Genomic DNA, 11,352 nt, shown 5'->3' with positions numbered 1-11,352 from the left:
CAGACAGGCAAGTGTTTCCACAGCTTTTTCAAGTCCTCCCAAACTTTCACAAGTTTTTCTAATGTATGACTTAATAGAAACACCAAGAAAATGTTTTCTATCTTTTTTAGAGAACAGCCCAAAGAAAATAATGAACATGACTAGGACAACCTTTTTTGTTTTTCTATCACAGCACAAAATAACAACTTTACTGTTCCGTAAAGCTGCCGTAAAGCTGCCGTAAAGCTCGTATTTATGGAACTTTACGGAGCTTTACGAAATCTTAAAGTTGAATTTTAAGAGTCTTTCCGGGGTTCTGTAAAGACGCATAAGGGGAAACATTTACTATGTCCGTAAAGTTTTTCTAAAGCACTATAAAGGCATCCTTTCATACAGGTTCATGGACACGTCGCGTAAAGCTGTACTTTACTATGTCTGTAATGCCCTTTTAAAGCGCTGTAAAGGCATCCTTTCATACAGCTGTATGGACATCAAAGCCACGTAAATACAAGCCGCATTTTGTTCTGTTCAGCGCCCCACTAAGCTCAAGCACTTTTTTTGAAATGAAGTACTCTTGTAACTTCAGTTAAAGTAATATAGTGTGGTGACCCTCAACATTCCTTGCGTGACATTTCTAGAACATTCTTGCGTTATCATATGACATCTAGTTCTTAGAGGGGGATTTGCCAATTCCTCCCAATTGTAAGCACGTGCCCTTTGAGCAAGTTGTTGTGATTCGAGCGTTTTGTTGTTAGCAGAATAAAAGGAGATTAACTCTTATTAGTGTTCGTCTATTCTGAACACTAAAATAGCAAGCCGGTAAGTAGTTACATAGCTGGAACATTTCTCTTTCAACTCGTATCTTCTCCAGTGAAAAAATTAAACACAAGCCACAAGTTACAGTCATGTAATCATTTATTGTAAAATGTAATAAAACAGACTCGATAAGATACATGTAGTTTCTTGGCACTGCAGACGCTAACTACAGCTTACGAATATACAATCATCAATGTATAAGTTAAAATGGAACAGCAACTCATTGCATCTAACTTAGGAAAAATGTGTTAATTGTAAAAGTACTCTTAATTCAGACTTTTCAAGTCAACTAAAGCAACTATTAATATAACCAATTGATACCTCTGTAGATACACCTCTGACAAAACCACCACTTTGTTGTGAAAAGATTATCACCCTTTAAAAATTGAAGAAACTTGGCCAGGATGTAAAACAAACACGTTAATATTAGTATGAAAACTTTCTCTGACAAGTTACCAAAAATCTTTGAACTTTCAAGTCTAATGTATTGAGTTCTAACATAGTCAGAGACAGACATCAATTTAACACTATTCACATGTTCAAAATGCAAACTTAATGACAACTCAAAATAATATTGCCAGAAGGATACCTATTATTGAAGTCAGTATCACAATAAAGTCTGGAGTTAGAATTTTGAGTCTGGCTTTCAAATTTATCAGGATTTTGAGCTAAGATCTCAAGTTAGGATTTCAAGCCGATCATGGTTAAGCTTTCAGTCTGACCTACTCGCAGTTAGGTTTTCGTCTTGCTTGAAGTTACTTATCAACCTGGATATTTACTCCTTTCATATGCTCAAAACAGTCCTGCCTTGAAATCGTAACTCAAAATCCTGACTTGAAATTCTGATTCAAAATCTGTGGTCTCGAATTGTTCTGGCATGGCTACAAGTAGTAGCTTGTCTCAGTCAGTTAACAGATTTTTGTGAACATACACAAAAGATCAACTTGATTGACTCAAACTACTGCAGCAGGTATGCACATACAGGAACAACAAAGTACATGGATTGCTGACAAGGCTTTGCTTCAAAGGCACAAAATAGTTGTGTTTCTAACACTCGCAGAAAAAAATGTACTAATAAGATAAAATGTGCAGTAGAAATGCTTCTACTCCGTTTGTTCCTTGTAAAGATCAATTAATGAATGGATGTGTCGAAAACGAAGACCCAAAAACGAAGACCAAAGACCTAAGACCCTATGGTCTAAAACGAAGACCCACTGGTCTAAAATGAAGACCTACCGGTCTAAAACAAAGACCCACTGGTCTAAAACGAAGACCCACTGGTCTAAAACGAAGACCCTGTGGTCTAAAACGAAGACCCACCGGTCTAACACGAAGACCCACTGGTCTAAAACGAAGACCCACTGGTCTAAAACCTTTTTTTTCTACAGGAAAGACTATACACTAGGCTACATTGCTTTCGTTTTTGTATCGCATAAGTTAAAATGTCATCTGAGCGCGCTGCAAACTTGACAGTTGCTTTATCTCAGTCGGTACGTGTCAAATTGTGTAACGCAATGAAATTCCAACAGTATAGAAATATACGTTTTAGTGACGATTTTAGTATCATTTGTCGTCCCCAATATTCTATTTTTCAAATGCATATGAACAAATTATGATGAGGTGACTTCATTACTTTGCTTTACTGTACTTATCATAAAGGTGCAAAGGTCCACTGTGCGTGACTCGCAAATTTATTCACCACGTGTTACAAGAATTTGATTTTCCCAGGAAAATTACGTTATCACTCTCACATTCTTCAGGGAAATACTATACACTGGGCTAAATTGCTCTCATTTTTGTAGCGCATAAATTAAAATGTCATCTGAGTGCGCGACAAACTTGATAGGTACTTTATCTCAATCGGTACAACGTGTCAAATTGTGTAATTGTGCATAATAGTATGTTGGCTGGTTGTAAGTCTCTATGGGCAATTCCTTTTGCGTGGAGATACGCCAGTCCCTGTATCATTTCCACTGCCGCATGATTAATTACATCGTGGAATCCTTTGCAGTTGTAATCGTTAATTTGCAGCAAGAAATCAGAAAGCGAGCTGACACGCAAATCGTCGACGCCAAACAGCTTGAAGTCAAAGTAAACATATTCAAGCATTATCGCCAGCGGCTGATGGCACACTCCAAACAGTTTCACAATGTTGGGGTGCAGTGAACACCGGACAATTGCACTCGTCAGTGTTTACCAATACCTTTGGGCATTACGTAATGAACACGGGCAATTGCATTCATTAGTGTTTACCAATACCTTTAGGCATTACGCAATCCTTTTGTTTTATTTGCCATCGTACATATTTCATATATTAGTTTTTCATTCAAAAAGTTTGATTTTATAAATCGTGTGGAAAAGAATAAATGTTTTAATCTGGTAAACATTTGATGGTAGCAGAGCGAGGTTCCAAATCATGTCAGTGGACGGCGAGCATGGCGAAGCAATCGACAAAGAAGAAGATTGCATCGAAAGTTTAAAGCAGCAAAAGGCGAAGGATAAATCGGCCTTCACCAGGATCAAGAACAAGTTGTTGAGCCTTCTAGATGAAGAAGACTATCCGAGTCGACGGGAAGTCAAGGCGGTTTGTCAAAAGCTTTGTGAAGTGCAAGAAAGCACGATGTCAACTATGGAAGAATTATCCCAAGAATATTTAAGCTCCAGAGAGAAAGAGAAATGGAAAAAGCTCACCGATGAAATGGACAAATTAGAGGCAGAATTTTCGGAGGCTCATGACAAGGCACAAGAATATTTGGACAATCGAAAGGATGAGTTATCGAGTTTGGCTACTGAGGCGTCAGAAAACACTCGTCGACGTCGAATCGAGGAAAGCGTTGTACGAAAGAGCGTGGAAAAACAAGCTTTGGAGGAGCAAGTTAAGCGAGAAAAAGACATCGCTCGTCAAAAAGAAGATTTAGAAGAATTACGTCGTCAGTATCGAAGTCGTTTATTTGATGAAGAGGACCTTCAAGATTTGAAAGAGTCGGAGTTCAAAGGACCGGAAACGAGAAAAATTTCCGCAAACGATTTGGCAGAAAGTCGTTCAACGTCATCGCTTGGCAAGGATATGTGGAATCAACTTAAGCGTGTTTCAATTCCCGTATTCAGTGGTGATAAAAAATTGTACGAGGGTTGGAAAACGGCTCTCATGGCATGTGTGGACAAGGCGCCCGCCACACCAGAGTACAAATTGCTCCAGTTGCGTCAATACTTATCTGGCGAAGCATTAAAGGTCGTGGAACCTTTGGGACACTCTGCAGCAGCTTATGAGACAGCAAAGGAAAGATTGGAACGAAAGTTTGGTGGCAAACGGCATCAGATTGCCTTGCATTTAGAAGAACTGGAGAACTTTAAGCCACTTTGCCCTGGAAATGCAAGGGACCTTGAGAGACTTGCAGATTTGTTAGACATTACTGTAGTAAACCTGAAGGAGGCTGGTCGGCATGAAGAACTAGGAAGCGGATCACTGTACCTCAGTTTGTGCAAGAAATTGACAGAAGCAATGCTAGCGCATTATCATTGGTGGATTCATGAAAATGGTCGTTGGCAGTCAGTGGAAATGTTGAGAGAGTTCTTCATCCAGGAAGCAGAATTCCAGAGAGTAGCATCGGAAACAATTCACGGTTTGAGTAAAAGAGGACATAAGAGAGACAGTGGGGTTACCTTCTTCGGTAACACGCAGAATTCGTCAGGGAATCATAGAAGAGTTGGATTTCGACCGTGTAAAGTTTGCAGTGGTCATCATGGAGTTTGGCGCTGTGACAGGTTCAAGGCTATGAATCTTCCAGAGAGATGGGAAGCCGCCAAGAACCTTAAACTGTGTTATCGTTGCTTAGGAGATCACAGTGGAGGAACGTGCGTTAGATCAAGAGTTTGTGGGATAAATAATTGTAAGAACACTCACAACCGATTGTTGCATAGAGACTGTGCCGGCAGATCGAAGTGAACAGGTGAACTCTCATGATCGTCGTGAAGTGAAACAAGGATCTTTAGGTGGTTCCCAGGCTCTCGCGGAAACCAAAACAATTACTCCTCCTCTTACTCCTCCTCAGGATCCAGTTGAGCAAGTAACAGAGAGGTCTCACACCACAGTGATGTCCCAAAGTGCGCAACCAAGATTTGTGGCACTACGCACAGTACCAGTGTTTCTGAAGAACGGTAATCACAGAATTAAAGTGAATGCGTTGTTGGACAAAGCTTCAATGAAAACGTATTTAAATGCTGACGTAGCCGCTGAGCTTGGACTTCAAGGACATCCTCAAAGTGTAACTGTGAATGTTCTAAATGGACAGACTGAGACCTTCGAGACTACGCCAGTTGAGGTCGAGTTGGAGAGTTTAGATGGAAAAGTGAAGACTACCATAAGTGCATTCACAGCAGAACAAGTCACAGGAAACATGAAAGTTATCGATTGGGAAAAGTATGCGGCAAAGTGCACCCATTTGAGAGGGATACAGTTTCCAAATCCTGGCATCCGCCCAATAGTGGACTTGTTAATTGGAGTTGATTATGCTGAACTACACTACTCGTTCAAGGATGTTCGAGGTCAGCCAGGGGAACCAGTAGCAAGACTTACGCCATTAGGATGGACATGTACAGGAACGGTTAGTGGGCTCAAAGGAGGTGACCATCAGTCAAGCTTTGCACACACCTATTTTGTGCGAGAACAGTCAGACACTGACGAAATAAGTAGTTTACTACGACAATTCTGGGAAATAGAGAATCCTCGCACATCACATGATCGACCAGTTCTGAATCCTGATGAGCAATGTACGTTAGACAAGGTGGAAAAGTCCCTCAAGTACTTGGATGGAAGATATCAAGTGGCACTTCCATGGAAGAACATTCCTGACCTACCAGACAATTATGACATGGTGCTACGCAGATTGTGCAACACTGAGAAACGTTTACTGAAGATTCAGATTTCAGATTTTTTATTAATTGACATTATTTACAGACATATTTCACTATCGCACACTATTACAAAAAATTCATTAATTAAAAATAAGGAAAATATAAAAATAAAACCAAAACAAAATGTGCTCAGTGACCAAAGAAGCATATGAAGAATCCAGAGATCGCAGCAGCCCACTCAGAAAACATCACTCAATATTTGGAGAGGGGCTACATTCGCAAGATCGACCCAACCGAAGAAAAGCCCGCAAGGAGATGGTACCTGCCACACTTTCCCGTTGCAAGACTGGACAGAGCCACAACAAAGACCCGCATTGTATTTGACGCCTCTGCAAAGTTTGGGGGAATCTCCCTCAATGACGTCATTTATCAAGGACCGAAACTGCAGAGAGATTTGAACGATATTTTACTTTGATTCAGAAGATACCCTGTTGCACTCATCTGTGACATCGCTAAGATGTGTTTGAGAATTGAAGTTGCAACTAAGGACCGATCATGTCAACGGTTCTTATGGAGATCCTTGGATCAGCAGAGAAAACCGGAAGAGTACAAGTTCAACCGAGTTGTGTTTGGGATTAACTCATCGCCTTTTCAAGCTCAGTTTGTCTCCCAAACACATGCTGAGCAGCACAAAGATGAGCTGCCCTTGACTGCAGAAACTGTGTCAAAGTCAACATACATGGATGACAGTATGGACTCTGTGTTGGACGACAGTCAAGGTATTGAGTTGTGCAAGCAGTTAGATGAGCTGTGGAGCAGGGCAGGAATGCATGCTCATAAATGGTTGTCCAATTCACCCCAGGTTCTGGAGAAGATACCAATCAAGGATAGAGCATCCGAGGTGGTCATCAACAAAGATCCCCTACCAACAGTAAAGACACTGTGAATCACGTGGCTTCCAGAAGACGTGTTCACGTTCAAAGCAACCCGCCCGAAGAGAACTTTCAGCTCACTAAACGGAATTTTCTGAAGAAAATCGCCACATTATTTGACCCAGTTGGTTTCTTGGCACCATTTACCATTCGAGCCAAAGTTATGATACAGGAGATGTGGGTGGCAGGACTTGAATGGGACGAGCTATGCCCAAGGGAGTTAATCCACAAGTCTCAAGAATGGTTCTGTGAGTTGGAAGAGTTACCAATGATTAAAGTTCCCAGATGTTTACGATTTGGCCCAGAAGAAGTTGTACTGTCCGAGACCTTACACACCTTTGTAGACGCATCGCAAGATGCATATGGTGCTGTTCTCTATTTGAAGGTTATCTACGAGAGTGGATCAGTATCTAGTCAACTAGTTACAGCCAAGACAAGAGTTGCACCACTTGCGGCAACAAGTATACCTCGTTTAGAACTGGTGGCAGCAATCCTGGGACTAAGGCTGACCGAGTCAGTTTCCAGAGTTTACAGTGGTGCATTGGGTCAGGCAGTCTTCTGGTCCGATAGTATGAATGTCCTGTGGTGGATAAAAGGAAGAAGTCGGAGATTTAACCTTTCGTAGCAAATCGAGTGGGAGAAATTCAAAGCCTAACGAATCCTAAGCAGTGGCGTTTCGTGCCAACCAATGAGAATCCTGCTGACTTTACTACGAGGGGCATGAGAGTTTCGGACATGGCCATGGAGAAAAAGTGGTGGAGTGGTCCTGATTACCTTCAAAAGGAACAGTCAGACTGGCCTGTCAGTCAAATTGACACCGACAAAGTTTAAGAAGCAACGGAAATCAAGAAAGCAGCTCAAGGCAGCTCACAGGCAGGCCGAAGCAAGGGAGACTGGACAATGATTTCAGTTCACGAAGATGAAAAGTTATGGCGTCTTGATCCAAAACACTTCTCAAGTTGGACAAAGCTAATAAGAGTTCAAGCATGGGTTCGTCGTTTCATAGATAATTGTAGAAGTCCCAACAGAGAGAGAGGAGAATTAAAGGCGGAAGAGATCGAAGATGCTGTGGTTCAAGTGATAAAGGGTGCACAAAGAAAGGCATATCTCGACGAGTATTTGGCACTTCAGCGACAAAGAGAAATACCCAAGAAGAGCAAGCTGCTCGGCTTACAACCATGGCTGGACGAGGAGGGCCAAATGAGATGCGATGGATGCCTTAAGTATGCAGAATTTCTATCTCAGGATGCTTGCTTTCTGATAATCCTGCCTCGTAAGAACTGTGTAACGAAACTAATTGTCAAACATTATCACAAGAAAGGCAACCACGCGGGTGGAACGAATCAATTGCTGGCGGCTTTATCAACACGCTTCTGGATCATTTCTGGCCGTGAAGAAATTCGGGAATGGGAGAAGGAGTGTAACGAATGCCAAAGAAGAAAAGCTAAAGCTGCAAAACAAATTATGGCCCCTCTCCCACAGATCAGACTTCAACTTTCCTTGAGAGCGTTCACACAGACTGCTGTGGATTATCGTGGACCATTCATCACTGTGCAAGGAAGAAGGACACGTCAACAGAAACGTTACTTGCGTTTGTTTACCTGCTTGGCGTGCCGAGCAGTCCATCTGGAAATGGCCTATGCACTTGACACGGACTCGTTCCTGAATGCTTTCTACAGAATGGTCAATCGCAGGGGGCTTCCAAGAGAGATGTTATCCAACAATGGAAATAACTTTGTTGGAGGTAGTAAGGAGTTGAGCGATTTGGTCAAAGAGCTTGATCAAGACAAGATTGCTAAATCCACCGCAAACCAAGGAATAAAATGGAAGTTTAATCCCCCACATGCACCTCATTTTGGAGGTGCCCATGAGATTATGATCAAGGGAGCAAAGCGAGCAGTACACGCAATCCTGGGCAATGCAGACTCACAGATGAAGAGTTAATGACGACATTCACTGGAGCGGAGGCACTTCTAAACTCCAGACCACTGACTTATCAATCAGCTAATCCTGAAGATGACGTGCCACTGACACCGAATCATTTCCTCTTTGGTCAGGTCGGAGGACAGTTTGCACCAGAATCAGTAGATGAGACCACATTCAACCCAAAGAAGAGGTGGAGAAGAGTCCAGGAACTAGTTAGACATTTCTGGCATCGTTAGATTCGAGAGTGGTTACCAGCTCTCAACGTCAGAAGAAAGTGGTTAACTGTTGAGCGAGACATCCAAGTTGATGACGTAGTGTTAGTCATGTCACCCAAGACACCACGAGGATACTGGCCTCTGGGTCGAATTGTCGAAGTTTATCCAGGCAAAGATGGACACGTAAGGGTCGCCAAAGTTCAAGTGGGAAAAGAAGAATTCCTTAGAACTATTACCAAGTTATGCCAGCTTGAACTGTCTTGAACGTGCTCAGAGTTGATGATGATGAAGAAGAAGACTTACAGAGATTTCTGGACAGTTTAGCTGTGTTTCACTTGAGGACAGCCCCCCTTATCGTCGGCATGATCGTTGTATTGACATGCTAGGGCATATCAACGAGGGGGAGAATGAACACGGGACAATTGCATTCGTCAGTGTTTACCAATACCTTTGGGCATTATGCAATCCTTTAGTTTTACTTGCCATCGTACATATTTCATATATTAGTTTTTCGTTCAAAAAGTTTGATTTTATAAATCGTGTGGAAAAGAATAAATTTTTTAATCTGGTAAACATGCAGAAGTCTATTGAGAAGAGCTACTTCTTTGAAGAAAAGTTTCTTCTTGCCTTGGTCAAGGACATGCAACATTTTCTTCACAACCACTGTTTTGACATTTTCCTCAGTTCCATATTCTGTGGTGTACACATCGCCAAAAGCAACTTGATCAAGCCGCTTTTTAACGTGCAGAGCGTTACAATCAAAGACTTTTACGTTCGCGATACTTTCCGCTGAAGATTGTTGCTTTTTTAAGAATTGGGGAAGCTTGAAGTGCCAAAAAAACGACATTCTCAACGCAGGGATGCATGTGAAAGTGATAACGTTATTTCCCCGGGAAAATCAAATTCTTGTAGCACATGGTGAATAAATTTCCGAGCCATGCACAGTTGAACTTTGGGCCCTTATATTATAAGGACAGTAAAGCAAAGTAATGAAGTCACCTCATCGTAATTTGCTCATATGCATTTGAAAAATAGCTCAGATGACAGTTTAATTTATGCGCTACAAAAACGAAAGCAATTTAGCCTAGTGTATAGTCTTTCCTGAAGAAAAAAAAAGTTTTAGACCGGTGGGTCTTCGTTTTAGACCGGTGGGTCTTTGTTTTAGACCTGTGAGTCTTCGTCTTAGACCAGTGGGTCTTCGTTTTAGATCAGTGGGTCTTAGGTCTTCGGTCTTCGTTTTTGACACATCCTTAATGAACTGCTATTTTGCATACTTAACTTCAGTATTTGTTTCAATAATTGGAACCCTCTTTAGGTTACTATATATCTTAAGGTGTCTCACACACAATGGATGTCGCGTGTCCGGTTTAATCTGTAGACAATGTACATGTAAACCCCATATCAAATTAAAACATAATAGAAAGGTAGCTATCAAACTATACCAAGGACTTTCAAATAAATTGTCAAATTTTTCTAGACCTTTAAGTGCAAGCATCCAAATCACATTTTGAAAGCTACAAGTCAAAGCGAACTTTGTTTCTTGTTAATTTAATTTGTTTCTCAGTTTCAGGACCCAAAAAAGGACACTTTTAGAACATTAAACCTGGATCAATTGTCTTGCCATGTCATTGAGCATAGCCCAGAACGTCCCAATGTGCAGTTTAGTGTGAAGTATCTAGACAAGAACGTGCCTGTTTCTTCCACTTTTAACACTTTGATAGAACTTCGAGTCAGTAATAGTTCCTGTCAAAGAACAATGATTTTCTGCCAGACTCGTAAACAGTGTGCCTTGTTATATTCAGTTTTTAAGGATAAACTTGGAAATAATTTTTATTTGAACAAAACACCTAATCCCAAAGAGCGAATGATGGAGATGTTTCATTCAGGGACTCCAGAGTCAGTGAAGAAGCACATTCTTGACAATATATCTTGGTGCTATGGGCATATTAGAGTTATCGCATGCACTATTGCCTTTGGAATGGGAGCGAACTGCAAAGGGGTGCATCATGTGGTTCATTTTGGCCGTGCCAAAAATCTTGAATGCTATGTTTGGGAATGTGGAAGAACAAAAAGGGATGGGCAGCCAAGTACATGTCTTTTGCTTCACAATGGACTGCTGTCAGCACATTGTGCACATGACATCAAGGACTACTTGTCCAACGATAAAGAATGCAGGAAAACTTTTGTTTATAGTTATTTTCCAGGAGAATTCTCCTCTACTGTATCAGGTCACCAGTGCTGTGATATTTGTGCAAAGAGCTGCAGGTGTGGGCAAGAAAGCTGCAGTGAGCCTAGTACTTTGTCTTTGGAATCCAATGCTGATGACACATGTACCGTATCCTCTGAAAGTGTCCGATCAGTCAAAAAAATGGATAAAATCAGACTTCGAAGTGAACTTTGCACATTCATGAAAAACTTACTCATACCAAAATACTTCAGGTGCCATAGCATCTGTGAACATTATTCATGAATTCACCTCATTCCATATTCAACAAGTTCTTGACAACTGCGACAAGATCAAAACATTAAGTGACATGGAAGATTTTGTTGAAGTTTGGAGAAAGGTGCATAGCAGAGGAATTCTTGCTGCTATTCACAGGATCTTTGGCAATGTGGATGAGGACGAAATG

General features: G+C 41.3%; 2 protein-coding genes and 2 pseudogenes across 2 annotated transcripts; all 4 read left to right on the top strand.

The window, feature by feature from the left end:
• Positions 1–3,211: 3,211 nt before the first annotated feature.
• On the top strand, positions 3,212–4,741 carry LOC149103264 (uncharacterized). Its single transcript, XM_089274170.1, has one exon. The coding sequence runs from the start codon at positions 3,212–3,214 to the stop codon at positions 4,739–4,741; it is 1,530 nt and encodes a 509-aa protein (XP_089130296.1).
• A 445-nt stretch (positions 4,742–5,186) lies between these two features.
• On the top strand, positions 5,187–7,206 carry LOC110054771 (uncharacterized; annotated as a pseudogene).
• A 275-nt stretch (positions 7,207–7,481) lies between these two features.
• LOC149103263 (uncharacterized) lies at positions 7,482–8,525 on the top strand. The gene has a single exon (XM_089274169.1). It carries the CDS (start codon positions 7,482–7,484, stop codon positions 8,523–8,525), a length of 1,044 nt encoding a protein of 347 aa, XP_089130295.1.
• Positions 8,525–11,352, top strand: part of LOC149103262 (uncharacterized) — a 3,029-nt pseudogene continuing 201 nt past the window's right edge.

The sequence above is a fragment of the Orbicella faveolata genome, unplaced genomic scaffold (genome assembly GCF_042242905.1).
Source record: "Orbicella faveolata isolate gen_17 unplaced genomic scaffold, um_ofav_v1 contig_35, whole genome shotgun sequence".
NCBI classification, from domain to species: Eukaryota; Metazoa; Cnidaria; class Anthozoa; order Scleractinia; family Merulinidae; genus Orbicella; species Orbicella faveolata.
This window is presented reverse-complemented; position numbering and strand designations above follow the sequence as displayed.